Source organism: Bombus vancouverensis, chromosome 7 (genome assembly GCF_051014615.1).
Source record: "Bombus vancouverensis nearcticus chromosome 7, iyBomVanc1_principal, whole genome shotgun sequence".
In the NCBI taxonomy this organism is placed as follows: Eukaryota; Metazoa; Arthropoda; class Insecta; order Hymenoptera; family Apidae; genus Bombus; species Bombus vancouverensis.
Window position 1 is genome coordinate 13,158,055 of NC_134917.1, and position 19,128 is coordinate 13,177,182.

Genomic DNA, 19,128 nt, shown 5'->3' on the forward strand with positions numbered 1-19,128 from the left:
ATTAAAAGCGCTCTGATACACTGGATTCGCGCGTAAGTCGCGGTCGTTCGAAAGATCGATCGAGGTGCCAGACTGTCGATGAAAATCCACGCGGACGATGAAAATCGTCACTCTTCGTTCGCATAATTTTCCACTCTCGAGAGCTCTACTGGTGGTTGAGATCGTGGTACGAATTTATACTTGCTCCTAATTGCTTTCTTATTCCGCTTTGTTTGTTAAACAGGATGATACGAGTTATATTGAAGGAAATCAAGGGACGTTTAGCGATATTTACGGCGTGAAAATAGAATCAGCAGACCGTTATGTTCCAAAAGAGCAGCAGAAATTTTGTCAAAGTCATAAAGTCGAGAAGTATCACGAAGATAAGCATCCCGACGAAATCTCCTGGCACTTGGTCTTGGTCCAATCACTCTTACTTTACTATTCTAGAGCTAAGGGTGATGAAACAGGCTCGCTAGGGAAGAGAATCTTCTCCAAGGAGTTAAATTCAGGCTAAAAGAACGTCGAGTATATTTCCCCTGAAAAAATCCCTCGGTTGGTTAGCGTGTCGCGTGAAATCTCGACAAGATTGCTATTAAAAAGTCGCGCCGTGTGTCACTCACAAGCGTGCCAAATAGCCACGCGACCAACTTTCTTTTAGAACGAGTCCTTTGAAACTTCCTCCCGCTTCTTTGTACCTCGGCCAACCGTTCCTTTGAACATATCTACCGTTTAACGGAATTTATTGAAGAGAAAAACGTCGCGGAGAAGATTGAAATTCAATTTCAGAGACCTGCACGAAGACTCGAGTTTGGCGAAACACGTCGTACAACGCGTTTCCGAAATCGTGCTGCGACCAGAAAAAAAACGATTCTTCGCGTAAAATTACGTGGAAAACGTGGAATCAAGTTTTTCCATATAGAGCTTCGTTTTGGAGAAAATCGAGTTTGAATATTCGCGGAATACGCTCGCACTCAACTAACCGCAATCTGTTTGGTTTCTCCAGTCTGGTTAACCATCGTTGCTTTCATTTACGTTTATAAACAATAACGAAACTTCAAAAATCCCAAGCTTCGGACGTGAAAAATTCGAATCGTCAAAGGCTAAAAAAAAAAAAAAAGCACGCGATAAAAATTTCATTTGCAGCGTCAAAGAAAGAAACAGAAAAAAGAGACAAAAAAACAAAGGAAGAAGAAAATAGGAAAAAAATGACGAGTAGGCGCGTGTCTCGCATCCGTTACCGGGTCGTTGGTTCGAGCTTATTGTTCGCGGCGTTTCAGGAAGTCAGAGAAGTTGGCGCGCGCGGGAACTAGGCCTCCTTTGAAACTCGGTCACGGCGCCTCGGAGAAAAAGGAAGAAGAAAAGCCCGTGCGAACGAAGAAGAACCGATTGTTGGGCTAAGAACAGGCCTGGCAAAACGGATCCCGTCCCAACCCCGCCTCCCCCGTGTGCAGTGTGTTGAGCACGAAAAAAGAGAGCGGCTGGTGGACTCGAGAGTGTCCCCGACTGTAAGTGAAACCTTTCGTCTCTGGCGAAAGCGCTCGTGCCGCTGACGACCAACTTATCCGCGCGAAAGAAAAAGCCACCGATGGAAATAACACACTCGACCGGCGGTCGGTGTCTCCCGCGAACCTGATCGATATCTAAAGCTGCATTCCTGGCGCCTGTCTACCTCCGAGTGCTCGGCCTGAAAGCTAAAGAAGAACTCGCGTAGAGTTCGTCGGTTGCTTCGAACGACACTACATGTTATTTAATATTTAGCTACCTCGCGCTTTAGTAAACGACGATCGGACAGTTTCGCATGATTGAAGGTAACTACGGTCGTTACACGATTCGCTCGATCACGTTAAAAGAATAACGACCAGTGTGGGGCCAGTCTTTACACGACTGCACGCTTAGATAAGATAATACCCGATTATCAAGCCCGTGAAATATAGATTTCGAGTAGCGGGAGAAAGTAGCCCGAGAAGGGTAAACAAGTGTTGCAGCCAAGGGTGAATAACACGGCCACCTGTCCACCACTGCGATCTCAAGATTCTTCCTAATTAAAACGTTCAAGCATTTCGAGGATCCTCCAAGTTCCCAGGAGGTCGACAGGTATTTTACTCAGACCGAGGAAATGCCTCTCTCGCGTGGTCTGTCTCTGTGTTTGCCTTTGCAATCGGCGTTCAACTGTCGCAACACCGCATGAATCGTAAACCCTTGACAAAGGCCTCGTTGCGGCCCCCATCGCCACGACACAGCATTGCGCCCCGCTGTGCAAAGAAATACGGTGGGCAAACAAACGACGCGAGACACGGCGTAAGTCGTGTAGCGTTTGCAACGCTTTCGCGATTCGAACAAGGACGAGGGAACCGTAGGAATGCATGGGAAGGAGCGGAGGGTAGGGCGTTTCTCTTGTGCAAATTTGCCTTCGACCTCGTTTCGGAGATCAGGGCCACCTTCCGCGTGCTCGTTGCTCTTCAACCGACCGCTCGAACTCTCTAACCGGCGATATTCGAGTAACGCGCTCTACCCGATCGATCATTGGCCGATTCATCCACTTCGCAGTCGGCTCGAACCGGAAACCGGGTCGAATCACGGCTTATCGGCCAACCCGAATTACGCTGTAAACGCGATTAAACGAAAAGTCGAGAGGCTCGCCGGTATACCCTGGCAAGCGAGAAGCCTCGTTCCCGCCCGATAAATCTCGACTGGCGAATTTCCATGCTCCATGAGTGGAAATTTTCATGGATCGACGAGAATCCGAGGATCGGTAAAAGAGATGGGTGTAATCGAGTAATCGGTAAGCGTTTGAGGAAAATAATAGGCGGCAGTTTGATTTAGTTTGACTCCGATCGGCTAAAAATCGATCTACGTAGAGTTTCGGCTAAAAGGCTACAGACAAATGTAAGGTAAATCCAATTTCGTAACCGACCAGGCGTGGATGTTTGACTATTGAAGGTGGAACAAGCCTGGCAACCTCCGACCCCGCTGTTTTGATCTCTGAATAAACGTGACCAGGCGTTTCATCTTCGAAATGAACGGCGAAAATCGCAGCCAGCGGCCGCTTTCAAAGCTGCTTTGTACCGTTTTCCGAATATCCTGGCGAAAGCTGCGCTAATGTTGACTCACGGTCGTCTACAAAGCCTCCGTGAGTGAACCGGAAGTCCGCTAGTCCATTGCAAACGTACTCTCGTTCTTCGATACGTGCTGAATCACGAAGCTAGCTTCTAAAATTCCCACTCGTGTCTATTTAACGTGGATCCATCTCTTTGCTAGCGTCCGAAATCAGGAACTGCGCGTAGTTTGATAGATTTAAACAATCTATTTCAATTTCCTCGTTCTCAACCAGCCTTCTCTTCGAGAGTCAGGCACCTCGATCTCGATGTTTCTTCGATGATAAGAGCGAGCCTCGATGCGTCTTCGTGAACGAACGGTAAGCTCTCTAGGCTGGGTAGAGCGATAAAGCTTGATCAACGTCGAGGAAGGGCGGTAGATTTAAGAGGGCGAGCCTCGCTAAATCCTGGTCGCAGCCGCGACGCTAAGCCTGCCAGCAGCCAGACGAACCTCGAACACGAGATCGATTCCGAGGACCGGGGGTAACGCGGCTGACTTGCGTCGCGACGCACCACCTGCTTCCTCGTTGCGGCACATGCAAACAGAACGGGGAATAGAGATCTGCAACTAACGATAAATACTCGGCCTAAATGCACTAGATGCTACCCAGAGGACGACGTTTTCTCATTCTCTCGCTTTCTCTCTCTCCTTGTTTTTTCCTCTTTTCTCAACGGACGAAGAATATTTCGGTTAAGTGAGAATAGAGTCATCGAAAGTAGCCGCCGAGAGACGAATACCTTTACGTCGTTGTACAAACACGAAGAACAAAACTATGTCAGGCTATTTCCGGTGACTATCGATCGTCGATCGTCAGCTGCAAATAACGTAATGGTTAAGAGAAGTCGTTGACGAAGACGCGGACCGCCGGAAGTAGTCCTGAAATTGAACGTTGTCTCGCGTATCGTCGAGACCAGCACGTCGTTTAAATTCTTGAAATTCCGTGCCACGGTGCCGGAAGACTCGAGCATCCTATTATGATGTCGCGGACTACTTCCGGCTGATCACGAGGCGGCAAAAGCACCCGTCGATTAAAAGATCGTGAATGCAGGCTCACCGTTCTTCCGGCCAGTCGGCCATTGTTCTTTCATCGAGTAGAAGAGGAGGACGGTGATGGTGTTTGTTAAAGGTGATATTATTATTGTTTTTTTTTTCTTTTTTGTTCATAATAGCGGATATGGTGATCGTGATTGGTCTCGGTGATCGACTCAAGCGGTCTCCGATACCGGAAGCGGTGGCTGTCCACCGGAAGTAGTCATGGCAGGCGCGGTGTTGGTGGTGGTGGTGGTTGGGACCGGAAGTGGCTGTAGGGCCTGCATGTCACAGGTGTGGGAACCGCGCTTCTTTAGGTCCTGGAACAATTCGTATTTCGGATATGTTTCAATTTAGATTCTTCGTCCATCTACGTGTCTTCTTGCTTGCCCCCTTTTTCACTCGCTCTCACTCTCATTTTCTCCATCCTTTCTTCGCGAGACTCTCGACGAATCTCTCGTTTCTTTCACATTCATTTCCTTTCATTTGTTCCGTACCATTTCTTTACTCTCTCCTACATTCTCTCCCTTTCGATCATTCGTTTCAAGCACGCTTCCTTTCTCGCTCTCGTTCATTCTACCGTCTTTTCTCTTTCTACGTTTCTAGTGTAACTATTTATAATCGAAAATATAATCGTAAAGGCGTGTTAACACTACTTTCTACGTTTCCTCCCTCTCCCTCCCCCCTCTCCTTCTCTCTTTCTCTCTTTTTCAACGACGTTTATCCGCTTGTACACTTCCTGTCTGCGTTATTGTCTCAAGCTCCTCGAGTACAGTGATCCCTTCCGTTTCTCTTTAGACTTCGACACAAGAACGCAAGAGTTCTCAATCTCTAAATCTCTCGAGACCGAACAAGCTACCTCTGGCAGATAGTTTTCGCATGAAATGGAATGTGAGAGAGATGCGATCTCGCGTGACGTTACGCCTCGTGGCATCGATTGAATTTCGAGCGATGGATCTCTTTTTCATCGCGAACTACATTCTTAGAAAACATGGCAAAGAATCGTTAGAACGTTCAAGAATTCGCGGACAAAAAAAAAGAGAAAAGAAAAAGATAAAAAAAAAAGAGGCGAAGTTCCACGACACCACGAAGGTCGATTTCCGGTTGTGTATAGAGTATCGCGAGGCTAAAGATCGCGTACGAACGAGCGAAGAGAGATGTCGAGAGGAAGGGGGTAGAATGAAAGAGGCACTCGGGCCACGTGCAAATGCAATTCAGAGAGAAACAGAAAGTTCATGCGAAAAGAAGATACAGTGAGAAACAAGAAAACCACCATAAGAATGAGAGATCGAAAAAGCGGAACAACTTGGTGCTACCGACACAGAGATACAGTTTCAACAAAAACAACAATCAGAATATGTATAATACGTATTATGTATATCGAAACAAAGGAAATGGTAACAGCGATACAACAATAGCAATAAGAACAAGAAACGTTTACAATTAAACTGGGTGAACGGAAACAGATAGTATCCGTGTGTGAAAGAATGTGCGCTGCTATGAAGATAAAAGGGTGAAACGATCGATTCATAAAGAAACATGCCAGGTGCAATAAGAACGATCCTTTCGACAAGCCATTAATTGCAATACGTCTGTGACTTTGATTCGTTTCAACGCTGGTGTTCATTGGAACGACGCGTTTACTGTTTTCGCAACGAATCCTCCTGCAATTCGTATGAATACTCATACTTTCTCCAAATCTACTCACGTGCGTAGTGTATTTTCTGACATTTTTATCGTCTTTTCTTTTCTTCCTTCTTTTCTTTTTTTTTTTTTTTTTTAATTCAAAGAATTACAAATCGTAAAGGACGATTTGGAAGAATAATCGTTGCTGTATCAGTTTTGACGTCAAACAGAAACGCATCTACGGAACGGTGCATTGCATACAGGTGCATTCAAATTTGCTCTGAGGATGTGATACATACGTCGAAGCTTCGTCACAGCGCTCGGTAGTCTGCTCAATATTTTTCGGGCGTGTGCGAAAATAATAAGCGGATCTGTTTATCGGCGAAGCTTTCGGTTTGGCTCGCTTTATTTCTCACATCTCCTACTCATAGTAACGAGTTTCTCGAGTCAAGCGTCTTCAGAGTACGCGTTCGAATCGATTTGTCGAATCGAGAAAAAAGGCAATTAATAGTCGGCCCTTTACAACGATGAATTCGTTTATGGTCCCTAGCCTCTTAGTGTGTCTTCGTTTCTCAACCTCATACGTCTTCTATAGTTAATTTAAAAACGCGTTCGAACCAGGAACCATAGAATCCATCATCATCATCGGCCTCCGACAGTAGCGCTAGTTTAAGAAATAATAAAGGGAAACTTCTTTGATGTATTCATCGACGATATGAAAGTCCTATAGAAGCCTACGATCCAATAGACAAGGTTCTCTCGCAAGCTGCTCGTAAATAAAAAACGGGGACAGAAGCGGAAAAAAGGCAAGTCGACGCGTCCTCATTGACGGCTGCATGCAGACACCGTCGGATTTCCCGGGGAAAATTCGCCGACTACATCCGTACGCCGCAATGCGGTTCGTTCTCATCGTCGCACGTTCGTGCTGGTTCACGTCTTCCTACGACGTCGTTCGACAAGCGTCGTTAATCCTTTTCAACCGGCCTGTCCGAGATGTTCGTTCTTCCTGTCTAAGCGCCGCCTGCGACGCGGCTGCAACGGAGCAGCCTGAATTTAAGGCTCGTTCACGCGAGGAGAATTCACGTCGGTTAGTTTGCCGATATTATTAAATTACGTTTCAGACACTGATCAAACGGAGCTGTAAAGCCAAGTTAGAGAATTATACCGTAACATCAAAGCGAGATAGGTCACGCTAACGATAGTTGGCAATTTCTATTTGATATCGCGTGACGCAAACTTTATGCGAACCACTTTATACTGTGCAAAGTATCGCGTAATGCTTCTTGTTACGCTAACGACGTTCACATTAACAACCTGACTCGGCCGAATTTAATATCCGAGTACGACCGTCAAACACATCGAACAGTGTCGTTGATCGTAAAGAAAGATCAATAGGTTACTGTGACAAATAATATCTTGAATGTTTAATACGTTTTAGCGGTGACACGCGTAAAAACTGATTCGTATCAGGAAAATGCAAAGAACAGAAGAACGTAGAGGCAGAGAATAACAGAAAAATCTGTCGATAGTAAGATAAACACGAGTTCCTCGCGTGTACGAGCTTTAACAGAGGGTCACGTTGCTTCGTTTCGCCTGTGACGCACGAGACACGCGTGTTATTCTCTTTTGGTGGCACGTGCACGCGTTATTTCTGTTACGGCGGACCAGGTTTGTCGCGATTGATCGCGTAGGCTAGGCCGATGTTGCGAGCGAGCTCACGCAGTCTCGCAACGGCCAAGCAGACGCGTCGCTTTGCTTCTATCGCTAAATTTTCTGCTCTTGAATAATAAGATCGATACGATATGATACGGCTGCGAAGATGGATAAAAAATAAATATGAAAGACATCTAAGCCAGTGAAAATTCGTGTCTTGCAAATGAGAATTCTCCGATGATATTTTGAAAGATAATGATATTGCGCGATGCTTTAAGAGCTACGCGATTACTTTTAAAGTATAGAAGATAGAAATGAAGATGTAAGAAGATAATGGCAAAGGGTAATTAAATTTCAAGCCGTCGAGGCACGAACGAAATTCTCGACGAATTTCTCGTCACAAAGGAGCTACCGGAATGGCGAAAATCTAGAGTTCGTGATACGTCGACGCACACGCGATGCGCACGTTTGCGCAGGGTCGCGCGGCATTAGCACAATACAAGGAAAACGCATTAGAAGGGCGTGATTTCGCCCGACGTCTTCCCTGTGGCCGGGTACATTAATCATCGGTTGCTACGAGGCACGGATGAGACGGCTCGCTTATTAAAGCTGGCTGAAGCCATTAGTCGCTTTACGCACAGCGGAAACTTTAAAGAGAGCTTGATCGTAAAATAAATCACGCGACTTAAAGGCTTCGAGACCGGTAAAAATTTCGAAACGAAAACGGAACGCTCGTTGAATATAAGATGTGGCGAAAGTCGATGAAAATGTAAAGGCGATGAAATATAAAACGATTCAAAGTTGTCGTTACGAAGTTAAATTTAAATTACTTTCGTACATCTACTCTGCTACACCCAACGGATCTTTCTCGGTCTAATTATATTTTCTATGGTTAAAAGATTTTTAAAAGCATGGAAAATATGAAAAAGAGGAACCGTTGTTGAAACATTACGAGAACACGAGTCTCTTTCTTTTTTTTTTTTTTTTAATTGAGAAAATTAGACCGTCGAAGTCCGAAGACCGTGACAGAGTTAAATGAAACTGTATGTAATCGTAAGACGTATGAATCGCGCTTCATATCGTATCGATATCATTTTCTTCCATTTAACGAACAGCAATTCGCGATATTTCTCCAATAAAAACAGACAGCCGTCGTTTCTGCGAAACGTCACAGTGACACTTAAGGACGAAAAGAAGCGACGTATATATCTCGCGCGTCTTCGTCACGAACCCTTTGTCGCAACCTGCGTGTTTTTTCATCCCTCTGAAAGGCCTGAAAGCGTGGGACTACGGGCCGAACACAGGCTGCGAACAAAGGAAGAACGAGCGAATAGCGGACGTGACCGAAAGAGAAGCATGCGGCGTAAAAAGCGCGTAAACCTGCTTCGCTGGAGCCATATACGATCTTCCCCGAGTTTAGCCTGATCCGTCTTCCGGATTCCTCTTTGCCGGTGAACGTTCCCTACTCGCTTCGGTTGTTTAAGCGCCAGGGTACTATAAAAACAGGCAGTATATAAAGTATATTTGCCCCGCTCTCTTCTGCGTGTTCCGTTGCGATATAATTCCTAGCAACCTAGCCGCGATAGGAAGCTCGCTAAAGTAAAAGAAATTGGAGCTAGCAGCGGATTTTAAGCGACAACGGGTAGAGAGGGTACTTAGAGTGGGCGGAAAGGGTGGATAAACCGGATGAGCACGAATACACGAGTTCTATTTGGATGCAGACAGATGTGGGACCAACGAGGGAAGCGAAGAAGCGTAGCTGGATCGCCAGAGAGATGCATAAATCAGAAGCCAGATCAAGAGTCAGCCGCAACACGGTGGGTTCGAGTAGGCACCATGCCAGAAGGTTTTCGTCTGTAGAACGATCGCGAAAGAAAGGAAAAGTAAAAACGCTCGTAGAGACGAACGTGCGAGAACGAAAAAAAAGTCGGAGGTTCGTGGAAACAACGAAAAGATGGACAATCGATCGATAACGAAAGAAGAAAAGAAAACTGTGAGTCGAGAAACTAAAGGAGTTCGCGATTGAAATAGAAAACTAAACATCGACGTTCGAAACGTATGCGATTCGACGTACGGCAGAGATATATAGGAAAGAGAGAAAGAGGGGTAAGTTTTGCGACGGAAAGAAGCGTAGGAGAAGATGTTTCTCGGGGAAAGCAGACACCCAGAAGCCAATCCAGGGATCAGCCACGCGACACGATATAATTCTCGACCACCAAGGGGATGCATGGGGAGGCCTTCGTGTGTCCTTCGTCCTGCTCCTTCCGTCGAAGGACAAGAAAAGCTGCCTCATATTCTCCCAACGGCCACACAATAGTATACATACATATATATGTATATAGAGAGAGAGAGATCTTATACACATTTGATAAACATCATGGAAGATTGTACGCGCGCGCGATCCCACGCGTTCGTTGCAGCGTATAAAACGCGTGCTTGTATACGATACGATGCTCGTGAAATCTAAGGGATATTTTATCCCTTGAAACGACGTTGGCTTCCATATTTCAAACTAGATTTCGTTCAATTCTGAGAGAATAAAATCTTTCGCGGAACATTAATACAACGACTATCATGGAAGAAGACTGAATATCCTAAGCTACATCTCGTATTTCGTATAAATCTCATATTTCTTTACTATTACTTCCTTTGTCTTTCTCTCTCTCTCTCTCTCTCTCTCTTTCTCTTTCTCTCTTAAAAAAGACACACAAAACCCTAATACGCCGCGAATGATTCGTTTTCTCTCTTTTACAGATGTCCACTTTACATCCATGTATACAAGCAGAAACGTATTGTCCGCGAGGGACGCGTGGATCGTAGAGCGCGCGCACAAAAGCAACGAAACGATATAACATAGTATGTAATGTACATCGATTATCATCGTATCCAAAACGGTTTTCAGGTAACACGGTTTTCTTTACCTTTTTCCGAACTTGTATACGGTCTTCATATACGAGCACCACTCTATCCTTGCTCTCGTTCGACGTGAGCTGATAAGACAAGCTCTAAAAGTGGACGTGCGACATTTTTCAGCGGCCATCGTTGAAAACGCCAAAACGCCGCGATATGTGTTTTATTTTTATTTTTTGTTTCAAATGATTTTTTTTTTTAATGCCATCGTACATTCATCGATCACGATGTATTTTTTTTTTCAATTCGTTCCCATCGTCGGATCGTTAGCATGTTTTTTTCGTTATCATTATCATTATGTACATATTTTTTTTTTAATTTATTATCGTCCATGAGATTCCAGCGTGAAAGAGAGGAAAAAGAGGAGAGAGAGCGCGCGAGAGAGATCCATCGGATTCATTATGAATTTCGCACGGTTTCACGTGGACGAATTGTTTATTCGATGTTCGTTTTTGTATGTACGTATGTATATGTATATATATATACACACATATGTATATATTTTATTTTTCCGTTCGTTATATTATATCGGTGATTTTTCGTTCACGCACGTGATATATTTGTATTCGTTAAAAATTCGTTTTATCCATCGTGGAGAACGAGCGGATGAACACAGAGGATGTGAAGAGAAAAAGATGCCGATTCGTAGCGAGCAGGATGAGACAACGGGGCGATTATTTTCATGGTGATGGCCAGTGGAGACGATGACGCCCGTGATGACGATGACGATGATGGGCGGACGATGCGAGGTCATCGTAGGTGTCCAATGTTCCACGTGGATCGCACGGTGTGGTCGGTCGTCGATGAACGGGTGGGCACGGAAATGAGGAAATAGAATTTGATTGATTTATATCTATGTATTTTATAATATCACTGTGTGTGTCTTGTGTCAATTATTTGATTATTTCATATTTTTCTATTTGTTTTCTGTTTTCGACTGATGTTTCTTCCATGTCCATTCGTCTACTTTCTCTTAAACGATCACGTTAAAACGTTTCTCTATTCTCGTTTAATTTGTCCTCTGAAAATCATCTCGTTCGAGTATATTATATTTCTATGTGTCGACCGACTCGAAATCTGTCTGCAAACTGTATCAAATCTCGTGTTACCTTTCTTTCTCTAAACGCTCTCGACTGCTCGGCCTCTGAACCGATTCGAACGTTACTCGTGTATCGTCGTTGTTCTAATCTGCGATTATGCGTTTTCGAGATCCGTTTGTTCGTCTGTTCTTTTCTATCTTTCTTTACTCTTTTTTTTTTTGTTTTGTTTTTGGTTATTTACTCTGCTCTAGTATTCTGCTCTATTTCGTTTCTCTTTGCCTCGAATTTACTGGGATCTGTAGTTTAGCGTGCTTTACTAGAACTGGCTAAGAAAGTCAGGCCGCTCAGAACGAGGCCTCGACGAGGTAAGTCCCGTCCATCGCAGCCCCGGTCTGCCCCCCTTGGGCACCCGATACTTGGGCCCTTGTCGCTGGGATGTACTGACTGTACGCCTGCTGAAATCCACACCACAAGCACACACTACATTGTTGCACGCTAAGCTCACCTACCCTAAAGAGTCTGTTTTCTACATGGACCTCTACGGTTATCTCTAGTCGTGACACTTTAAACGATCGTCGTTAGATCGGACGTGTTGTACTTTTCCCCGATTCTGAATCGGCTTTGTCATCCTTACGAGGCAGAACCAACTTTAAAAACGTGTTCGGCGGCTTCAGTCAACATCCTACTTTCTATATCCTCTCGTACGCTCTTACTAAGTGGATCACCGAGGCTAGCACTACTACAATATATTTTGCAATCCTAATACCATCTAACTTCCAAAGAACCGACGAGTTTTCAGAGGGAGAACACGCGCCATTTCGAAGGTTCCAGCTCGAAGGGCGAAAGGGTTGGCTTCTATCCGAGCATCGTCTGCTGATGCACGATCATCTGTGAATCGGAATCGATTCAACTAACTCTATAGAAAGAACTTGCCCCAGCTATGACAGTGTGTCGTGTTCTCTGTCGTCGAAGCCTACGCGAGTTCTGTCTCGTTGTTTCCTCTTACAATTGCTACGAGCTTCATCTACGACCGGCTAACCGACTAAACGATCCTACCTCGGTCGACGATCGACCATCGATCATGCTGTTCCCGCTGGTTGTTCGCGAAAACTAATTCGTCGCCGTTAATCCCACGGTGTCGGGCAAGTTGCACGCGGAACCAGCGAGTCGGACTTAATCGTCGACTTTAATTAAATTTAATTAGTCCACGTCGCGGCCAGCTGCGGACCCGACCCGGATCGACGGACGTTCCAACGCGTTCGTGTTGCCTGGGTCGAGCCGGATTTACGGACCGCGACATCGCGTTAATGGACGCGTTTCCGGTCGCGGCTGGGGAAATCGACGAAGCGCCGCGTCGCGGTATAAACGAGTTATTCAAGGCAATTCGAATTTCAAATCGCGGGAAAAGTCGTCGATATATCGTTCCAAGTACTTAAAAGGTATCTGCGGAGTTCACGGTCGAATCGCGTTATCAGATCGGTTGTTCTATATTCGCGATTCATGGCACGGAATATTTTGAAAATAATGCGTTCGACAAACGAAAGGTAACAGAAAGTGCAAATTGTTTTCGGTAATCGGTCGTCTTCGAACGATTACCGAATAGCTCGATCGTCAGAGTAAAGTATCTTACAAAGACTCGATAACGAGTTTTCACTGAAAGAAAATAGAATCGTTAGAAGTGGTTGACTCGCCATCGAACGAAAAACGTAATTATCGTTGTTCGAGTCGATCGAGGGACGAGATGAGCCATTGTGGCGTACAAGAAACAACATTCTCCATTGGTTTCCATGCAGTTCTCGCGAAACGTCGCATTCTTCGAGCGCTCGCTAATTGTTCGGTCGCCACACTCGGCGACGAACGTCAACCGAAAGAGAAGGGGCGTATTTCACAACCGATTCTTCTTTCGCCTCTTCTCTTTGCCAGCGACTCTCGTTAAAAGAAAATAAAAGTTTGGTTCGTGGGGTGGGGGCGGCAATTGGATACGCTTGAATAATCCGTCGAGCACGAAATCGTGTCTGAAAAATCGTGAAGAGGTTCGCATTCAAACAATCCAAGAAACAGAGAGGCGTAGTACGTAACGTATGCGAGTAGCGCAAAGGTGTGGAAGAGGAGAAGTGCCAAGAGAACGAGAAGAAATAGTAGTTCGATCAATGAAACAACATTTCCCAAAAAATATTACTAATCTTCAACTAGCAGGCTTTTATATCGGGGAGCGATCAAAAAAAGTAGACAGACAAGTAACAGAACTGACGTTCTTTTTCTTTTTGGGTCTTACCTTAAACGGACGAATGTTTCTACGGGACGAACCACACACAACAGGTGCCGACAGTGTGTATATGTTACAAAATGTACAGATATATTTACATTGTATCGCGTGGTATTTTGCAACGATTACGAAAAGGGATGATTAGATTAGACATAGAAGGGGAAGAATTTCTTTAGTATCAACGTTTCGCCAAATGTTATCGTATTGCCAATCACGAAATTAGCCTTCTTATGATCTCAAATCGAACAAGAAATATTCCTTTCTATACTAGGTAATCGCAATCGTGTCACAACGATTCTCATTTTCAACAGTCATCGGTTTATGTGACGCGTTAATGCGTAGCGAAACGCTGTGTATGTTAGTTTGGGATAATTTCATCTGTAGCGAGCAATTAAGAGCGCGATGTCAATGGCGGTGGTAAAAATTGATAAACGACAGCCTGTCTCGTCGCGACGTTTACAGCCCGTTATCTATCGGGCGACTTACCTGTTGAACGATAATTAATTTAACAACGTTGGGACTGACATCAATGCGAACTAGAGAGGACGCAGGAGGAGGGAGGGCGCACGCGCGGCTCTTGATAATTACGAGCCAACAACCGATTGAAAATAATTACGAAGGCAGCTGCTGGACCTTTCGCGGAATCCACTCGATATACAACGTTCGATTAATCATTGTACCCAGTGGCCGTAATCGACGCGCACTGACAGGCTGTGCCGACTAATTTCTGATTAATTTTCTTCTCGTCGCGAAGCGGCTCTAAAGCTCGAACAGGCCGAAACAGTCAGAGTGATTAATGTAACGCGGTGCCCGCGAGGAGGTTTCGAATTTCAGCCTGACACTCGTTTCTCCGGCGAGAAGAGAACAGTGCCGATGATTTATCATTGCAAGGCCATTGTTCGCGGCTTGTTAAACTAGTTTGTTTAATTACGCGAAGAACCGACCGGGGAGTTGATAAAGATAGTGTGGTTTTCACCAATTACCCTTTCTCTACAGACATCCCGGTAAACGTGATTCATTTATCTCCTCTTTGCAAGGGGTTAAATAATTTATTCGTTACGACTAAATCAGCTAGTTATTATGAGATTGCGACTAGAGAGATCCTTCGTAGTATAGGAATGTTTGTTTCTTCTTGATGTATAAATGATTTTAATACGGTTGATTTTACACGTGAGATGTCTGTAGGAAATCGTTGGTGAATTGGATCGGCCGTCCTCCGTGACGAACTCGTCCGTAATATAATTCTCGCTTCGTACCCTTGAACGACTTAATAAAATATACACAAGTAACATGATCCACGTACATTATATACAATATATTTAATCGAACCAGCTATATGGTATATATAGTGTGTGTCATATATAACGGACCAATCAATTTCCAATAACGATTAAATGGAGCAAAACTTGGGGAGGGGGGAGGGGACAGTAACCAACGTTCAACACCCAAAATAGAAGTCGAGTGGCCTGAATACCGAGTAGGTGCAACCGATACTTTTCCACGAGCTTGATTTCACTCGCAAAAAGAGCTTCTTCAAAAGTTCGACAACATCCACGATGTTCCACTTCAATCTTCTAAATCTTAATCTTTTAAAGTGCCTCTTTCCTACCCTTCGATAAATCAAACGGTACTCGATGCTTCTCCAAAGTCCGTGCTTCTCTTTAAACTTTGTCCTGTCCACTGCTTGTTTCTCCTCGGAAAGAGAAGCAAAAAAGAAAAAGAAAAAAACAGGAGGAAAAATGGAAGAAACGATTATCGTTTGCACCACACGACGTTTGGGCCGCTCGATTCCACGGATCGGTAGCAATCGGAATCGAAGATTTCACCGTATTAATTATGTTAACAAAGGGCAGGAGGGTGAGCTTGAATGTCTTTGAAGAGGACGGACACGATAGGTGGATACTCGAGGAGTGTCGAAAAGATGGTGCTCGTTACTGGGCCGACGGCAAAAGTGAATTGACGGAGCTTTTCAGACGGACACTTAAGATTCAATTTTCTCTTGCCTGGCTGATCTGAAGTGGATGCTCCACTACAGGCTCCCGGTGTTCCTTCGGCTATGCATTATTCATGAAAGCAACTCGTGTTATATTATAATACGCATTATTGGGGCAATTAATTCGGCGCAACGTCGTCGCGTGCGCGCTCGGCTATGATTATTCTTTCTTTTCCCTTTTTTTTCCTCTTTCCTTTACTGATATTTCCATCGAGCAACGCGTAATAGAGAAACTGATAATACGCGCCACTGGACGACCATAGGGTCTCACGGTCGATAGTTCCACGAGCGTTTCGTTCGGCAACGTTTCCCCGGCGTTCGTCGTTGTTTCCGCGAAGCTCGTTCGTTGATATTCCTCGCTAGAGGCGTTTGTCGTAATAAGCTCGACGCGAAGATACGCGTTCGGACGCAACGACAATTTCAACGAAGACGCCAACTGACCCAACCGAGTTTCATACGCGCGAGCAGAGATTTCCGTGATTCGAATAAAGACACCATGTAAAATAGTTTTGTAACGATTTTGGAAGAGCCTGGCTACGATTTAACTATCGAAACACCAGGCGTCAGTCATCTATATCGGGCGATTCCTCTGGCACGAATTATTACTGGTACGAATGGATAGAGGTGTTTGCGCTTGGCAACACGTTGTATTAATTAGTCTACGTCGGTAATAATTAGCATCGATTCTTGTCTGGTTTGTGGAAGAAACTGAGAAAGCTACGGTACACGGAAATAGAATAACTAGAGAAGAAGATCTATTATTTCCTGGAGTACGTATTCGCTGCTGGCGGCTGGGGGATCTTCAATCTTTCGAGAATGAGATTAAAAGATTCTCGACTGGCGTAGTTACAGTCGACTGGAAATGAAAAGCTGAGAAGGAAACGAGCTGGCATAACCATATATTTGGCTCACGGAGCAAGGCAAATTTCGGTGGAACGTCAGCTGTTGCGATTCACCGTAGAAATTTCACGCGAAAGAGAGGGCGTATCGCGGAGCGGATTACATCGACGCAACTTTCGTCGAGGGGACGAAAGTTCATCGCGGCGCATAAATCGATGTCGAGGGAAATGGTGACGTTTATGCGAAGCTAAACGTTTCTAATTGCTGGCATCCACTGGTTAGCGACTGCTCGAGATTTATCGAACACTTGGCAATTCACGCACACGCTGCTTCTTGGCGGTGTAACTGCCACGATTACATTTTTTGACAGGAAACCAAAGACCGTAAAACTGAAGATGGTAACTTTTTGAGAACTGTTTGAATTTTTCATTCGAGATAAACAAACCGGAAATGTAAATAAATAAACTGAGTAGGTAAATAAACAAACAGAAGAAGTAAACAGAAGAATTTCAGAAGAACATTACGAAGATCTTAATGACTAATCTTAATGAATAATGGCGTCGCACAGTCTATCGACAAAGTCGATGAAACAAGGTAGATGAGAAAAGTGTTTATACGAAATCTTTTTAGCGAAAATAGCGTCAAAAAAATATCGATAAAGTAGTAGCATAGAAAACTAGTGAACCGTTAGAACGATAGAACGTTGGATTTGCATAGAACAATGTCATGAAGCGTGATGCTGACGTTTAGACAAAAGACGGAGATTAGGCAACGCGTAGGTCAATAATCGAGAACAAAGGCGTTGGCGGTGTAGTACAAAGCCGATAGAAAGACGATTGGAAGACCAGGCCACGCGGATAAACCATTGTGCCATCTCCATTCGATACCTAAACCACAAAAAGTACGTAAAACGTCTTAAAAGATGTTCACGATTTTCTACTTAAATCTCAATGGGAGGAAAAAGCATTGAAGCTAATTTCCTCATCGTGTGGAACAAGTTGAAGTGAACGAAGGAAACTTTCCCAAGTCTGAAGAATCCGTCCATTTTCTCGCCTGATGGCGAAACACGCAAGAAACGTGCCAGAGAATCGCTAATTGTTTTTGCCACTCGTCGCTCCTTGTGAACCAGCCACGCGACGCACTATAACACGCGACGACGCGCGCGCAAGTGCAACCGTTCCGTGCGCCAGGAGAAAAAAAGGCGAACTCGACAATACGCAAGGCGGGGAAAAATTCACACGTGCGAGGTGAAAGAAAAATTTGACTCGGCTGCGAGTAGATCGCGTCGAGTTCTCGAGTTGACGCAAGTTACCAGCAAATCTCGCGACGCTCTGAACGATGCCGGTCCCTCGGGAAATGTCCTCCAAGATTTTCGCCAGAAGTCGTTAAACCGGAAACTCTCGGAGTTCTCGCTCGACGAAAATTCACCGGGACTCGACTGCTTCGCGCGAAGTTGAACGAGCAGAAAGAAGAGGAAAGAGGCGTCCAGAGTTTAACCATGTAAGATCGATGATCTTTTCAAACGTTTTCTAAAACTTACTCGTCCAGACCCTTGGATGTTGATAAATGTAACTAACGAGATACCTACGGTTCTGAACAAGCTTAAGAAACGTTCACCGCTATACAGTGACAGAGTGTGCGTCTCTAGTCTGTGAAGAAGTGTAACACGAAATCTGATTTTCTGGTGATTGTGTAACACCGAATCTAGCTAACACCAAATCTCGCAGATCTCTACATCCTCCAACGACCATTCGATATTTGTCTGATTTCGAAACCAAGTTACTGGCGTGATTTCACCGTTTCGTGTAGTTTCACGATTTCTATATAAAATCATTACCCAGGAATCTTCGTTAATAACTTCGTTCCAACGTCACTAGTCGAGAACGAACATGATCATCCAGCAAGAGGAGAGAGCTATTACGTTTTACGAGCGTTCCTCTGGTATCTGGGTTAGATCGAATGGTTGTCGGACAACGTACGTGGCAAATGATCGAGGCGTAAAACTCAGCAGGGTATCTTCTGGCCGGTAAAAAAAGCTGAAAATCGACTTCGAATCCTCGACCCCTTGCACTTTGGCGCCAACGAATATACGACATGTGTATACATGAACGAGCACACGCACACACACGCACGCACGCACGCACATATATATACACACATATATATACGTATATACGTAGATACATAATAAACGTACATATGTATGTACACAGAAAGAGACATGTACGTGTATACCTGGATGTCCCTAAGGTCAAGGCGACACACGTTGCCGTACAATTTTCTAGTCGATAACCGTGCAAGGATGACTGTACACTCGTAATGAATATCCAACAGCGCTCGTTTAACCCGTTTCTCGCGGTCTCGTTGCCGGCGGAAGTAGGGACGCGACTCTCGACCATCTTCCGCTCGAGAACGCGTTCAGAACTTCTGTTCCGTGCAGGAGCCGCGAGATTCGTCGAATGTCTGCATCGTCGCGGTATGCTGAGTCTCGAATGTGATCCGTCTGCGGCCCACCTGCACGCGGAATCCACATCAAAAGAAAGAACGCGGGGAACGCGGCATGATATCTTTTGTTCGATCTCGACGAAGGAGAATTCGAAACTGGTTCGTGATGAGTTCGTGCAGACCACGACACGGACTCGTGATGATCTCGTGGATGAAACGAAGGGGGCGGGGAATGTGATCCGTGCAGG

The 19,128-nt window shown here is 44.9% G+C and overlaps 1 protein-coding gene across 6 annotated transcripts in view; it reads right to left on the reverse strand.

The window, feature by feature from the left end:
• Window positions 1–19,128, reverse strand: part of Shal (potassium voltage-gated channel protein Shal) — a 116,677-nt gene that overhangs the window by 22,467 nt on the left and 75,082 nt on the right. The window contains exons 5-6 of one of the 6 annotated variants that reach the window (XM_033332688.2): window positions 10,308–10,391; window positions 4,133–4,427 (exon numbers count right to left, since the gene is read on the reverse strand). The exons of 1 other annotated variant lie outside the window; for it this stretch is intronic. In XM_033332688.2, the coding sequence (XP_033188579.1) occupies window positions 4,284–4,427; window positions 10,308–10,391 (228 nt within the window). In that variant the 3' untranslated portion in view covers window positions 4,133–4,283. Of the gene's footprint in view, window position 1; window positions 3,893–4,132; window positions 4,428–10,307; window positions 11,792–15,662; window positions 18,950–19,128 lie in introns of those variants that run through there. 4 more of the 6 variants (XM_076619738.1, XM_033332692.2, XM_033332691.2 and 1 more) reach the window with 4 other exon arrangements.